This window comes from Nylanderia fulva, unplaced genomic scaffold (genome assembly GCF_048542155.1).
Source record: "Nylanderia fulva isolate GAGA-0341 unplaced genomic scaffold, ASM4854215v1 Scaffold318, whole genome shotgun sequence".
Lineage (NCBI taxonomy): Eukaryota > Metazoa > Arthropoda > Insecta > Hymenoptera > Formicidae > Nylanderia > Nylanderia fulva.
In genome coordinates this window covers 81,188-97,500 of record NW_028190388.1, presented here as the reverse complement: position 1 = coordinate 97,500, position 16,313 = coordinate 81,188, and the positions used below count along the sequence as shown (strand labels likewise).

Sequence of the window (16,313 nt, the reverse complement as noted above, 5' to 3'; positions counted from 1 at the left end):
TTCGCTATATCTGTTCTTTATGTTTTGTGAATCCTCTGCTTCTGTACTTTCCTTCTCCATCCGGCATTAATGTTTCCAAAAGTCTCTTCGCCGATGAAGTCCAATCAGTTGTAAAATCGCTACCTAATTTAATCGTACTTAGGATATTACTATTTTTAATCTTTCCCATCATTAGCTTGTATGCCAGTCCCCAAGGGTTTTTCGTAGTGTTCCGGTTCACGAAATCATTCCACGAGTCCTTTTTTGCCTTTCCAATCTCTCTCTTGTAGTCCCTTCTTAGTCTGCAGTATATATCAAAACTGTATTCATACGCCTTTTCATATTTAAGTTTCCTGTACCGTTTACAGCTTCTACGAGATGCCGCCAATCTTTTCTTTAAGTTGGTCAGTTGTTCGCTCTACCACGGTACTGTTTTCCTAGACAGAGGTCTTCTCCTACTTATATTGCTACTGCATATAAGATCAATCTTTCTATTAAATAGATTAACGGCGTTCTCCGGACTTGTATTTGTGATTTCTTTACAAAAGGTCCCATTGAGTTCTGATTTAATAACATCGCCAAACTGATCCCAATTGACCTTCTTTAAGTTATAGAGTTGTCCTGTGATTACCTGATTTGTTTCTGAATTTTTATTGTTGTTATGTTCAAAGTATATACAATTATGGTCTGAGGAAGTCATTTTCGGGAAGACCTTCCAATCATTAATATCCTTCAGGACTCCACTATTCACCACAGTCAAGTCTATATTGGCCTCTCCTATTATAGTAGAGAACGTTGGTTCGTTTCCAGGCTGATTCAAAATGTATACATTTTTATTTATTAGGAAATCCTCGAGTAATTCGCCTTTCGCGTCGTTCTCTTTGCAGTACCAAGTTTTGGAGTGAGCATTGGAGTCCATTGATATGATCATGTCGTGGCTTTTGAACGTTTCTATTATAGTCTCCAACTTATTAATAAAATAGTTTAGCTCCATGGAAAATTGACAATAAACTGATACCAAATATAAGTTTACTTCATTATGTACTATATGTGCGCAAGCTATATGTTCGTCCGTAAACTGTTCGATTTTTGTGACAGTTATTTCCTGATTATATACAACTATAGCAGCTTTTGTATCTGTCACCTTATTACTTTGAACAACTCTTGCACCAAGTGAAGCGCAGCCTTTGACTTGTCCTTGGAATACGTATGGTTCTTGTATCAGACACACATCAATGCCTTGTTCCTCTACTTTTAATCTTAATTCGTATGATGCCGTCTGCGAACGGCCAACATTTATTTGAAAGAATTTTATCATTATGTATAATCTATTTTATTCTTTACGATTTTAGTTACTCTTAGATACTCCGGGCATCTCTTGTCACTTACAGTATGATGTGTGTCTTTCCTTTTAGCTCTTGTACAATTAGCGCAGACTGCAGATTTCTCTCTCTCTCTGAGCAATTGGTGCTTATATGGCCCGCCCCCCCCCCCCCCACAGTGTCCACAAGTGGGGGTCTTTTCCTTGCAGTGTTTAACACTGTGACCTAAGCCTAGACAACGGAAGCACCTAGTCAAGGCTAAGTAATCATTAACCTTGTATGATCTCCAGTCAATATATAGTCGTTCTTGCACCAAGAGTTTTCTTCTTATCTCTCCTGTCACCTCTATTACCCAGTTATTAGTATTTCTGGTTTTAACAAATGTGTTGTATCTGTATTTAAACCTGCTTTTATTTTCCTGCTTGGCGATTCCAAGTTTTTCAACATTCTTAGACCAAAATTGTTCCATAAACTGCTCCTTTGTGACCGACTTTTCTACGTCATATACTATCATACTGGGTCCAGTTTTCTTAGGCAGCTCTGTTTTCAGCCCGCATTCATTGTCTTCTATTATCTGCTGGATCTTTTTTAATTCGTTTCCACCTTCCGTTTCCACTAGAATGCCTCTGTCTCCCACCTTTCTCATTCTTTTAATCCTTATTTCTTTAATTAACGGATTCATTTTCTTTGTAAGTTTTTCTTTGACATCCTCACACGTTAAATTGTCCTTTCATTTAAAGGCTTAACAATCATTACCGAAGAATTAGTCTTGAATCCGCTTTTTAGTGTAGTACGTTGGATAATTTCTTTTTTTTCTGTTTCAGATGCTGCTGTTCCGGACCATGGAGTGAACGCCACTTGAACATAGGACATCGAACTGATAGAATTTTTCGATGCCAGGTAAGTACACTTTAATTTTTCTCTCTCAACGATACTCTCTTGTAATTTCCCTTCTAGTAGCACCCACTTAGACAATATGAACTTAATTGTATTCTTATTGATTTTATTGTTTTCATTAAAGAGAAACTCTTCTAGAGCTACTCTTTCAGATCTCACTTCTTCTAGCGTAACTTCCTTGTCGTCCTTTTCAACTTTCGGTGAGCCTTTTTGTTCCAGTTTATCTCTTTCCACACTATTCGCACTGCTTTTTTGAACAGGTTCAGGAAAAATAAATACATCATTATCATCAGTTTCTCTGGTATTTTTTGAACTGGGGCGTTTTGTCGTTTTTTTTTTCAGCCGGAGAGTCGTATGCCTCCTCACCTTGTTCAAGCAAAGCGCTAAAGCAAGGCCTATTTATTCCTCCAGTTATTATTTTCGCCGATGGTGGTGGTGATCTGGGAATAGACTCCCTTCTCTTGAACGGGTCCTGTTCTTTATCTCCGGGTTTGTGTTTCATCGTCAACTTTGGTTTGAATGTATTTTTAGTTTTTTCATTTTTCTCCATTTTTCATCCCACGAGTATGGTAGGAACAAGTATCAAGTGATTCAGAGCCTCCATGATATCACCAAGCCTAGCTACTCTGGGGGGTCGGCAGGTACCCCAGAGGGAACGTTTGCGACCGCGCTGTTTCACGTCTTCGTGGCCAAGCAGCCATCGGCACGTTGCCTTACACCTTGGCTTAAGACGTTTGGTGCATTCTTAGTCTGTCCTCTCCTTCCAAACTCATCCGGCAAGGTTGAACCTACCAGGGGCATAGCCCCCGCCGGCATGACTTCGAAGGTTTGTTCGCGTCGCATGCCCTAACATGCTCCTTCTCACTCCAATGCGCTCCAATACGTTTGTGTCACCGGAAACAAGATGGCGACTAGATGTTCGCGTCACGTTAGAGCATACTCTAAGGAGCAATTAGGAGCACGCTCTATTTGCCTCACCTTCGAAGGTGGTGCATTTGGGGCTATTTTATCGCGCATGCGTGTGAAGCTTGTACTGTAAACAGTATCCACTGCTCAAGAGTCGGGTAGTCCAATAATCTCGCTTTTATTATTCTGCTACGCCGTCACTGTCTTGATATTTCACAATGGAAACTTCTTTTAAGTATTCAGGTAAGAATTTTATATATGATGCTGATTACTTAAATACTCATAATACTTTTTATATTTTTACTTAATTAACTAATAAAATAAATTCTAAGAGATAGATTAAATGATTTTATTCTAAGATAATTTAAATTGCATAAATATTGTACTATATTAATAGTTTTATTTTTCAGCTGTGAAACCTAAACTGGTATCATTAAAATTAATTAAGCCTCCCCAGACTTTTGCGTGTACTTCTGTTGTAACTGCTACAACAAACTCGACACAGTTCCTAACCACAACTGCGCCTTTGGATTCTGTACTGAATAAAATAAGTTTTTCTACAATTCAACCTCAGACTATAATCCACGAGAGTCCTTCTGTTACAGTTCCTGTAACAAGCTCTATGCAGTACACACCTACAACTTTGTCTTCACTAGACTCTTCAATTGTGAATGCTTTACTAAATAAAGCAGGTCCTTCTGAAATTCAGCCTCAGATTAAAATCCATGAGAGTTCTTCTGTTACGATTCCTGTAACAAGCTTTATGCAGCACACGCCTACAATTGTGTCTTCATTGGACTCTTCAATTATAGACTCAGATAATGAAAAAGAGAATACTTCTGGTATCAATAATGATGGCTATTTTATTTGGGACTATAAAACCATAATGTTGTTTTTCACAGAGTATGAACAGCATGAAAAAAAATTCCAGAAAAGAAAATATCAAAGTAAAGAGGCTATGTTTCAAGCGATAGCAGAATCCTTCCAAGAAAGAGGTTATGTGAATGCTACTAAAAATCACATGAAAAATAAATTTAAATTGTTGAAGAAGAAATGGGATAAACATATCAAACAGACCATGGGAAAAAATAGTTCTGGAAAAGGCACTAAACCTCTTCCATTTAAAGAGTAAGTTCTATCTTGTGTTTTCTGTATATAATTATATATATGATATTTTTGAATTAAACATTATAATTAATAGTTCAGTCGATTTGTTTCATATTTTTATTTTGTCATTCTTACAATATTCTGTTTTTATTAAGTAGTTAGTATTATATTTAGTATTTAACAAGTAAGTAATAGAATACATATGTATCTTTACAGTGAAATGATAAACTTATTTGGAAAAAGTCACAGTGGAGTGCCATCTTTTGTAGCTGGCCGCAATGGAATGGTTTCTCAAGAAAACATTTTGCAAAAAGTGGTCAGTCAACATTTGTCTCAGTGAGTAATCATCTCCTTAAAATGTTTTTTAATTCATTTCTAGATATATTTTTAGATATAATTTAAAATGTTTTCTATTATAGGAATGTAAATGAAGAACAATCTTCTATTGCACTAGACTCGCCACCTTCGACACCATCTGCAGTTAACAGTCAATCTCAATCAGTAATAGGTAGCAGCAAATCGTCCATGACGGATAGCAGTTGCTCATCTTTAATAAATACAAAAGCAAAAGTACGAGATGGCAAATTGGCGCATACTCTACAATCACTTAAGGAATCCATCTGTGCTGTGCTACAAAGAGAAAGTGATGCCAAACAAGAAACACGTACAAAATATCTGACGGAGCTTAAAAAATGTAATGAATTACAAATAGAACAATTACAATTGCAAAAAGAACGAAATAGTATCTTACAAAGGCAACTTAAGATACTAGAGAGAATAGAAAGTAAAAAATACTCAACACAAGAATTATCAGACGAAGAAGATTAATAAGATATAATAAGACTGAAGGTTTACTAAATTATATGTATACATAAGACATTCATAAAGTTTGTTCCTTTGCCTACTTAAAGGAGAAAATGTAGTAAAACACATTTATTAATCTTTTCTACATATAAATTCTGCGAAGTTACACATTTTTCCTGACAAGATCTGTCAGATATAGTAATTATAAAAATAGACACATTGTCTTTTAAAAAATGTTAATAAGATATTATTACAAATTTATAAAATTTATGAACAGTTTATTAAGTTTAATTTTAATTTTGTTAAAAGACAAGTGTGTTGGTTTTTACAATAATTATATCTTAATTAGATCTAATAATTAGATCTTTCATCATTGGGAAAAATGTGTAACTCTACAGGATTCAAAGGTAAAAAAAAGCTAATAAATGTACACATTTTCAATCACTTCATTTTTTACTTTATAACCAAAGTTACAAACTTTATGAACATTTCACGTAAATGAAGTTATATGTATTTAAAATTTATATAATTTTGTTAATTTTATTTAAAATTTTTATTTCAAGTTGAAATAACTTTTATTTTATTAAAGTTTATTTTAGTTTTTTATTTATTTATTTTCTGTTATTTTGATAAACAGCGTGACAAAGCTGTATCAAGCTCTGCAAGAGAGGAAAGCTACATTTACTTATTGAGTTCTTTTAGTTGAAAAAAGCTGCATTTATTTATTGAGTTTTTTTAATTGGGAAAAGCTGCATTTACTTATCGAGTTTTTTTTTACATAATAAAGCAGCATTATTTACTTGCAGTCAAGCGTACAAAACGTGATTGAAAATCAAAACTGTCATTTCTTGTTCAATTTACATTTTTTTGTTAATTATCGATAAAAAATCATAATAAAATATATATTTGCATTATGCAGTTATATTTCTCTATTTGTATGAAAAATAGGCGTATATGACAATAAAAGACTGATGTATGGATAAATTTTTAACAAAATTGTTTTATTTGTTGTCTTACATATTACATAAGAATTTATTTTATAAAATTTAATATCAAACTTTAATAATTTTTAATTAAAATGAGCTGAATAGAAGATATATAATCGTAATATTCATAATTATTAATAAATGAAATATATTTGTGTAATCGTTATGGTTATAATCGTTATAATCTTGAAACTATAATTGTACATTGTTTCCTAATTTTTATAACTAAAAAAACATAAATATTTGAAAGCACTTTGATAGTTTTGTACATTAAATACATATCATACATATTTTTAATTGAACGACACAGATTGATACAATGCAGTATGTGATATGTCGACGTTGACAACGACACGATATCGATATTTAAAAAAATAATAAACATAATATTTAAATATTAATATTAGAACATAATATTTAAACAAATTTATTTGGACACTCTTATTCAAATCATCGTTGAAACAGTTGTCTACATAATTCGTCTCTGAGATCGCGACCATGTCGATTATCATCCGGATCTTCATTTCTATCTGCTGCTGGGACATTATGTAACAATACCTGCGCATTTATATCAGCATGGTTGTCGACTTCAGGTTCTTCCATGTGTTGCAAATCATCCAAGTCAGCCAAATTGTGAAGAACGCAGCAAGCGAAGATGAATTTGACGATAAATTGCATATTCCTCAACTTGAGGAAATATAACTGTCTGAAACGTTGTTTCAGTATTCCAAATCCATGCTCAACTGAAATTCTGCATTGACTGTGTATACGATTAAAATTTCTTTGGGCCTGTGTCAAATGTCCATTATCCCGATATGGAGTAATTAATTGGAGAAGGCATGGATATGCAGCATCTCCAAGAAGTATGCTTCCATCTAAAATAAAAGCATGTATGTTTAAAATTAACAGCTAAGGCTGCTTTTTGATATTCATTCTGCTAGTTGAAAATCTATATTTTATATTATGTACTACAGATTTATAATACTGGCAGTAAATATCAAAACGTAGCCTATGAAAACATTTACAGTGAAGTATATATTTTAATCATAAATCTTACAGATATGGCAATGCATAGTCAACCACATCTACATACACAGAAATATTGAAAAATGTTTCTTTTTTTAATCTCCTCCGGACTTTCGAATACAGAAACTGTTGACGCATGTCATAAATTTGTATAATCAATAGACTCTTATATTAATCGCTCGTATATCAACGGAAAGGTTCGATCGTTCGAACCGACACACGACAACATTATCGACCTTGTTCACCATCCCATGTGATAAGAGTCACGCTGTCACGTGTACATTTTATTTACTCCTCTTCTTTCGTCGCTCCGATTCGCCGAAACAAACATCCGATCCCGAGTAAGAGAGGATTCCGTGACGAAAACTCGGAACGCTCCCGAAAACCGAGAATCAGATCTCTGCGAACCGTGCTATCGATCAGCTGCAAATACAAGTAAACATATGTTCGTTGCTGTAATCACTTTCCTCTCGGAGCGAGCCTTCACGAGGCTGTACAAGCCACCAGTCGATCAACAATAATTTGAATTAGAGCGACGCCGTCGCGCCTACTGATATCGACAACAGAAACTATAGATAATTACCAGTTCATATCTACAAAATATCTACGATTTTAACCGAATTGAATAAGAAATATAAAAATATTTGATTAAAATACAGTAATTAATTATGAATGTAATAAGTTCATACTTCCACAAAATATTGGCAAATCTTCTGGGCTTTATGACCACGACCTTTAGTCGTACGCACTAGTAACGGACCCGCGTAATCGACGCCGGTATGATTAAAGGCGCGTGAAGTCGGGTTCACGCGGAAATCCGGCAGGTCGCCCATAAGCTGTTCGGGCACGCGTGCATTCTCCCGTGTGCACACAATACATTGGTAGAGGACGGTACGCACAGTGGCGCGAGCGCGAATTAGCCAATACTGTTGTCGCAGGAGCGTGAGTGTGAGTTGCGGACCGGCGTGTAGGGCCGCAACATGAATCTGTTTGATAAGGAGGTGGACCAATGGATGTGATTTTAAAATTAGCGGATGTTTAGCGTCATCTGACAGGCTTGCGTGCTTTAATCGACCTCGAACGCGTAACAAGCTGTCTCTGTCTATGTAAGGAGAAAGCGAAGCTAATGGACTAGTTTTTGAGACGCAACGTAGTTGTTTTAGGCGAGCTATGTCGTCAGCAAATAGATTGAGTTGAATCCGTCGAATCCAAAAATTATGAGCGGCGACCAGCTCATCGGACCGGAGAGCATGCGGGTGCGAGTGAGAGGCATCGCATTGTGTTTTCGTCTGGGTACGAGCGTTGCGAACGTTATATCACGCATTTTTTGACGCTTTGTTTCAGGATCCTTTTGGTACTGATCACGCACCATCTGAAGTTTTGTTTCAGGATCCTTATGATACTGATCACGCACCATCTGACGTTTTGTTTCAGAATCCTTATGGTACTGATCACGCATCATCTGACGTTTTGTTTCAGGATCCTTATGGTACTGATCACGCACCATCTGACGTTTTGTTTCAGGATCCTTATGGTACTGATCACGCACCATCTGACGTTTTGTTTCAGGATCCTTATGGTACTGATCACGCATTATCTGACGTTTTGTTGCAGGATTCATAAAATATTTTTCTTTGTGAGAAAAAGCATCTTTTTCGATTTGTTTCGAACGCTGTTCCTCTGTTTCCTTACTACGTGCAAGTCTTTTTCTCAGTGCATCCCTCTCTCGTCTTTTCAATGTCTCCAACGGCAGTAGCGTTAATGGAGCAATTGAATCATAGAGGTACGGAAAATGAGTTATTGTTTGTTTTTCAAACATTGCGGACAAATGAGGTCTTAGCAACGATTGATTATACGTCACGATGCAAGGATTAACGCCAAACAGAATAGATGTAACAATCGCAATTGCCATAGGACCACAATTATAACCGTCACCTTGCGACTGAACTTTAGGAAAAACTATTAGATTGTTTTGAAAATCATGAAAGGGAAATAATCTGTCCACAAAAATTCGAATTTCTCCATTCAAATTATGTATATTTGCATTACGACTACCTTCATGAGAATCATATATAATAATAGATTTTGCATCGTAATGGCAAGCAACCCAATGTCCACCACCAAAATCACTGTGCAGTATTTGCAAATGCTTCTTCTTTGAATTATTCAGTGGAACAATCTGATCGGGAAATATTGTCAACCATACAGGTCGAGGTGCATAATCAGAATTGCTCTCGAGTAGCGCATGGAAACTGTCTATCATCGTTTCCGTCAACCATTCTTTGAAAGCCAAAATATTCTTTTCCTTATTGCCATAATGGAACTTGTGACACTGATGATCCATTTTCAGTTGTTTGGGACAGTTTTAGTTATAGATATACGGCGTTTGGGGCAGCCTTCTAGTGATGCAAGTATCAAATAAGATTTTTCTAATTAGACGCCTAGAGCAGGCGAAAGGTCTGAGATATTGCAGACTAAAATGCTACAAAAGCGAATACTGTTAATTTGGATGTGTAATAGACCCAAAACAAAAATACTTTTTCTAATTGTATAGGCGCCACGGGCAAGCCAAAAATCTGCGCTATTACAGACGAAAACGCTATAATAGCGAATAATTTTAGTTTGGATACGTAATAGGCCGAACAAAATTAATTTTTGTAATTGGATGCAGGCGTCTAGGGCAAGCCAAAATTCAGCGCTATTAGCAGCCGATGTTCTATTTCAGCGCTTATGGCAGCTTTTATACAGCGCCTGAGCAGCCGATTAATTTTTTTTTATTTTTCCGGATCTGTAAAATAAAAAAGTTATATAAATACATTATAAATTATTTTAATAAACATATGCAAAGATTCAAAATTATTACACTAATTAAACAAGTAGGTATACTATGGGAGTTCTAACCCGGGGGCAATGAGGGGGGGTGAGGGGCGGGGGGGAATCGTCGGCGAGGGGGGTGACGTCACGCGGGGGGAGGGGGTCGTATCAGTAGATAAGCTTATCTTTTGTTTATAAACATATCAGATAACCTGATAAGGGGATCATGTTACCTGATAAGGGGATCATGTTACCTGATATATTTATAAACAAGATAAGATAAGGGGATCATGTTACTTGATATGTTCATAAACAAGATAAGATAAGATAAGCGGCGTCTTTGAGTGGTATCAAAGTTTTCATAAATTTTCTCCGAAAATCCAAGATAAGATAAGCTAAGTTTTCGAATCCAAGATAAACGGCGTCTTTGTAAGGTATCAAAGATAAGCGGCGTCTTTGTAAGGTATCAAAGATAAGCTTGAGCGGTATCAAAGTTTTCATAAATTTTCTCCGAAGATAAGATAAAAATTCTGCGAATGGCTGCCGCCGTATCCAAGCCGAGCGCCGACAATCAAGGGGGTTGCGTTTCTTCATCTAAATTTGATAAGATAAAAATTCTGCGAATGGCTGCCGCCGTTTTTTTTTTTTAGAATCCAAGCTTGGATCGAGCGCCGACAATCGGATATCTAAATTTGATAAGATAATTCTGCGAATTACTAAGAACAAAAGGTTTGCTGACAATCAAGCGGGTTGATCCGTACAGGTTGCGACATGTTAATCCGATCCGGCGTGTCGATCCAGGCTTGGATCCCCGACGGGGTGAAATTTATCTATGTATTTCTAAGAATTATCAGCGATATCTAAATTTTCTCCGAAGATATCACACAAATATTTCTCGCGAATTAACAATTGCATCATCATCCCCACGAACAAAGGGATGATCGGGATATATAATGAGGACCGATGCAGCTGCCGGGCCATAGTACCACTGGCGAGCGCACGCTTCATTCGAGGTGCAAGAAAAAAAGTTTAGTGTGCAAAGAAGTTTTTTTGTAATAAGTGAATTTTTACAAAAATGGAGAACATTGAGCGCGACCTGTTGGGGCGTTCCCGCCAAGTTGCTAACTTGGGCGAATATTTCGGATGGCTGCAAGAGTGCGAAGAATTTATCGAAGAGCTGGAAGAACGCAGCCGTGCCAAGCGTCCGCGTCTCTCGATTGGACATAGACAATCTCTGGTGGCGAGAATAGCGCGACTCGAGGGTGCAAAGGTGCGCTTGCAGAGACAATATGTCGGTGAATCCATGTTTAGTGGTGGATCCATACCTAGTGGCAGCGGCGGCGGCAATAACGCGCAAAGACTCGTTTGGCGCGAAATCGATACGGCGTTCGATAGCCGTATACTGACCGGCGCGGTAATTAACGCAGACCACATCGAACCGCGTCAGTTTTTGGAAAATGCCGCAGACATTGTAGTCGAGAACGTGGAGAATGTGCTGCAGAGACACATCAGTGTAAAAGTGAACACTGTTTTCAACGGTGAATTTGTGTCCGGTGACAAGCGCGCCAATAAAAGTATTAACACGAGAAACTTTGAACTCTTTCGCACGTCCGATGTACGCGAGTGGTACGAGCGCCGCGTAATCGAGCCCACGCTAGCATCGCTAGAAGAGTTCCAGGAACGCGATAGCGGCTGGGCATTGTCGCGGATAATAGATTTGACAGTGAATGTAAATAAGTACAATCCAATGCGCGCGGGATGTCATGTCAAATTACCGCAAAAAATTATGGCAAAGAGAGCGGTGGTTAATGTGCAATCAGCGGACAATGCGTGTTTCGCATGGTCGGTGGTGGCCGCTCTGTACCCCGCTGAAAGACATATGGAACGAGAATCCTCTTATCCACATTACACAACAGTGCTGAATCTCCAAAACATTGAGTTTCCAGTGACTGTGAATCAAATAAAAAAATTCGAACTTGCAAACGACATCTCCGTAAACGTATACATCATCGAGAACGAGAACATCGTCCCGTTGCGTCTTTCGGAAAAAAAGAAGGACAGGCACGTCAATCTGCTGTACGTGGAGGACGAAAACAGCGTTGGACATTTCGCGTGCATAAAAAATCTGTCTCGTCTCGTGAGCTCGCAACTGAGCAAACACAATGGTCAAAAATTTATTTGCGATCGGTAAGTATATAGTAAACTTAAATTATATTTAAAATATTTCTAATTAAATTTTTTATTTTTTTTTACAGATGCCTACATTATTTCTATTCTGAGGACCAGTTGCAGGCGCATATGGAAGATTGCGGGAAACTGAACGACTGCGCTATTCGGTTGCCGAGCGACAAGGACAAGTGGCTCAGCTTCGACAACTACACGAGGAAGGAGCGGCTGCCGTTTGTAGTGTACGCCGACCTCGAGTGTGTTTTGGCAAAGACCGAAGATGCCAAAAATCATCAACACCATCAAGTGTTCAGCATCGCGTATTACGTACAGTGTTCGTACGACAGTTCGTTGTCCGCGTACAATTCCCGCCGTAGTGTCGATTGCGTCGCATGGTTCGCCGAACAGCTTAAAAATTTAGCAATCCGCGTAAAAAATATTTTAACGACCAATGTCCCCATGGTAAATTTAACGCCTGACGAGTGGTTAAAATTTCGCACCGCGACGCATTGTCACATTTGTGAAAAACCGTTTGACGAAGACGATACACGCGTCCGCGATCATTGCCACCTCACCGGGCGGTACAGGGGTCCCGCGCATTCAAATTGTAACTTAAATTACAAAGAATCATTTTGTATTCCTATAGTCTTTCACAATCTGTCCGGCTACGACGCGCATTTTATTATCGAGGACATAGCCACAGCGTTCGAAGGGGAAATGGAATTACTGCCGATAACAAAGGAAAAATACATTTCATTCTCGAAGACTGTTAGATTGACACAAGATAATAATTCGAAAAATTATATCAAATTACGGTTTATCGATTCGTACAAGTTTCTCAGTGCTAGTCTCGACAAATTAGCGTCATTTTTGGATAAAGAAAAACTAAAAATTTTACATTCGGAATATCAAAATTTAACTAGGGAAAAATTCAATTTATGGACACGCAAGGGCGTCTTTCCGTACGAATACATTGACTGCGTGGACAGATTACAAGACACACGTTTACCGCCGCGCGACTCATTTTACAGTTCCCTGACCGGCGACACAGTATCCGAGAGTGATTACGCGCACGCTGAGACCATCTGGAGCCGATTCTCCCTTCGAACGCTAGGCGAATATAGCGATTTATATTTAAAAATTGATGTCTTGTTATTGGCCGATATATTTGAGAATTTTCGCGATAGTTGTATAAAAAGTTACGGACTCGATCCCGCGTATTATTATACTCTCCCCGGATATACATGGGACGCCATGTTAAAACATACGAATATAAAATTTGAATTATTAACAGACATTGACATGGTTATGTTTGTCGAACGAGGTATACGCGGCGGCCTTAGTCAATGTTCAGGCCGATACGCACAGGCTAATAACAAGTACATGCAATCGTACGATCCATCGAAACCCTCATCGTACCTCATGTATTTCGATGTAAATAATTTGTACGGATGGGCAATGTGTCAACCATTGCCGTATGCCGATTTTCGGTGGGTCGACGATATATCGAATTTTGACGTATCATCTATCGCGTTCGATTCGCCTATAGGCTATGTTCTCGAAGTAGATTTAGAGTATCCGCGGCATCTTCATGACGCGCACATTGACCTACCGTTTTGCCCGACGCGCGATAAGCCGCCCGGCAAGCGGGAGTATAAACTCCTCGCAACGCTTTGCGATAAGAAGCGCTACGTGATACACTATCGTAATCTACAGCAGTGCACGCGCCACGGGCTACGCATAACAAAAATATACCGCATACTACAATTCACGCAGTCAGCGTGGCTGCAAAAATACATCGAACTCAACACGCAGTTTAGAACACATGCGAAAAACGATTTTGAAAAAAATTTATATAAATTGATGAATAATGCGGTATTTGGCAAGACGATGGAAAATGTGCGCAATCATGTTGATGTAAAATTATTAACAAAATGGGACGGACGATACGGTGCGGAGGCAATGATCGCGAAACCAAATTTTCATAGTACTAGCGTATTTTCGGAAAAATTAGTTGCAATTGAATTACGCAAACTCGAAGTTAAAATCTACAAACCAATCTACGTCGGCATGTGCATACTCGACATATCAAAAGTATGTCTTTATGAATTTCATCACGAATACATGTCACCGCTCTATCGTGACAATTGTAGAGTAATGTACACCGACACGGACAGTTTAATTTATCAAACTAAATGTCAGGATGTCTATGAAAATTTGAAACGCGATATCGCTCGATTCGATACCAGCGACTACGCCGCGAATAATGCGTACGGTATACCGCTCGCGAATAAAAAGGTGCCGGGTCTGATGAAAGATGAGAATAACGGCGCGATAATGACCGAATTCGTCGGGCTTAGAGCAAAAATGTATGCTTTGCGGGTGGACGGTAAAAAGGACACTAAAAAGGCAAAAGGCGTCAAAAGTAACGTCGTAGCGCGTAGTATAACATTCGACGATTATACGCGTTGCCTTAATGACGAAATTGAAATGACGCGTCAGCAGTCATGCATAAGATCGAAATTGCATAAAGTGTATACCATCAGCGAGACGAAAATTGCTCTAAGTCCCTACGACGACAAACGGTATGTCGTACCTGAGTCGACCGACACCTTGCCGTGGGGACATTATAGAATACCGTTGTAAATTATATTTATTAGATTTATTATATTTATTATATTTATTATATTGTGAGGATGTATTAATGAGAAGTATATATATATATATATTTTATATATTTTTTGTTATATATGGTATACAATATATAGTATGTTATACAATGATTGAATAAAATAACATTAAATAACATTGTTTTTATGTATCCAAGAGTTGTGCAAACTGTCGAATCCCAGCCATTTCACGTAAACCTCGTCACCCCTCCTGCGCAGTATTTTCTCCACGAGGTACACATCCGGACAATTTGCGCGATGCAGCTCGTGCTCGTAAAACGCTCCAGCGATAGATGTCTTGCGATAATCCTCGAGTAGATATGTTACGGGATTAGTATGCTGCACTTTAACAATCTTAAACATCTCGGTTGTCCAATTTGGCGTGTAACCCTTCTCGAAAAGTTGTTTGTACTTGCTGACGCGTACCTGATCACCTACTTTGAACTTTGCCGGGCCCGCGATTTTTACACGATTGTACACGGTAGCCAAGAGTCTTTCGGCGATCGTCGGCGGGTCGCATACCAATCGTTCGATGCTTGCGTCCGTTGTAATCTGATACGAGGCGTGGCAGTATGTCGAACCACTTGTAAGTGCCATTCAGCGTAAACATCTTCCACATGTCGTTCTTTAGCGTGCGATTGAATCGCTCGACGACCGATGCCTTCAATACCGAATATGTCGAATAGTGATTAATGTCATGTTTTCGCATAAGTCGTTGCACATCGGCGTTGTAAAATTCCTTCCCGTTATCGGTTTGCATGTTTTTCGGACATCTCTTGCTGTCTCGAATTATCTCAGCGATTGCGTCAGCTGTCTCGCTTCCTCCTTTACTCTTGAGTGGTACAGCCCACGCATACTTGCTCAACACATCGATGACGGTGAGTATGTAGTGGTAACCTCTGTTGAAACGGGAGTACGGACGCATCTCGACAATGTCGGCTTGCCACAGATCATCGTATCCTCGCACTATGACGTGTCTTCGAGGGAAATTTTTTCTCGCTGACGCGTGCAACTCGTTTACCAACTGCCTTCTCTCCAAACTATGTTGCTCGTTGTTATTTTTACTATTCATTCTCGTTATTTCACGTTGTTTCGGGGTTGTTTCGGGGTTCGTTCAAGTTTGTTCACGTTGTTTCGGGGTTGTTTCGGGGTTTGTTCACGTTCGTTCACGTTGTTTCGGGGTTCGTTCACGTCGTTTCGGGGTTCGTTCACGTTGTTTCGGGGTTCTTTCGGGGTTCGTTCACGTTGTTTCGGGGTTGTTTCGAGGTTTGTTCACGTTCGTTCACGTTGTTTCGGGGTTTGTTCACGTTGTTTCGGGGTTGTTTCGGGGTTCGTTCACGTTGTTTCGAGGTTCGTTCACGTTGTTTCGGGGTTGTTTCAGGGTTTGTTTACGTTGTTTCGGGGTTCTTTCGGGTTAGGTAGTCGTTATAGCGTTGTTCACTCCCGTCCTTGACCCATTCGAAAATCGTCTTTCACTCGTTTGCAGCCTTTTTCGCAGTCGTTTCTGATCCGTTCGCAACCGCTTTTGAATCGATCGTAACCATCCCTGACCTGTTCGCAACCCTTACTGAGTTGGTGATAGCCTTGTATGTAACCTTTAAGGACTTGTTCGTAGCCTCGTTCGCAACCCTGTTTGA

The 16,313-nt window shown here is 38.7% G+C and overlaps 2 protein-coding genes across 2 annotated transcripts; both read left to right on the top strand.

The window, feature by feature from the left end:
- Window positions 1-3,966: 3,966 nt before the first annotated feature.
- Window positions 3,967-5,889, top strand: LOC146722410 (uncharacterized). Its single transcript, XM_085484802.1, has 3 exons — window positions 3,967-4,232; window positions 4,428-4,547; window positions 4,631-5,889. Exons 1-3 carry the CDS (start codon window positions 3,991-3,993, stop codon window positions 5,037-5,039), a joined length of 771 nt encoding a protein of 256 aa, XP_085340928.1. The 5' UTR covers window positions 3,967-3,990; the 3' UTR covers window positions 5,040-5,889.
- A 5,027-nt stretch (window positions 5,890-10,916) lies between these two features.
- LOC146722409 (uncharacterized) lies at window positions 10,917-12,855 on the top strand. The gene is made up of 3 exons (XM_085484801.1): window positions 10,917-12,028; window positions 12,097-12,775; window positions 12,850-12,855. Exons 1-3 carry the CDS (start codon window positions 10,917-10,919, stop codon window positions 12,853-12,855), a joined length of 1,797 nt encoding a protein of 598 aa, XP_085340927.1.
- Window positions 12,856-16,313: the final 3,458 nt, after the last annotated feature.

Excerpts from the sequence above, each read along its gene's own strand:
- LOC146722410 (XM_085484802.1), top strand. The coding sequence starts at position 3,991 with ATGTTGTTTTTCACAGAGTATGAACAGCATGAAAAAAAATTCCAGAAA. Across the intron at positions 4,233-4,427 it reads AAACCTCTTCCATTTAAAGA|TGAAATGATAAACTTATTTG; the intron begins GTAAGTTCTATC and ends GTATCTTTACAG. Across the intron at positions 4,548-4,630 it reads GTCAGTCAACATTTGTCTCA|GAATGTAAATGAAGAACAAT; the intron begins GTGAGTAATCAT and ends TTTCTATTATAG.
- LOC146722409 (XM_085484801.1), top strand. The coding sequence starts at position 10,917 with ATGGAGAACATTGAGCGCGACCTGTTGGGGCGTTCCCGCCAAGTTGCT. Across the intron at positions 12,029-12,096 it reads CAAAAATTTATTTGCGATCG|ATGCCTACATTATTTCTATT; the intron begins GTAAGTATATAG and ends TTTTTTTTACAG.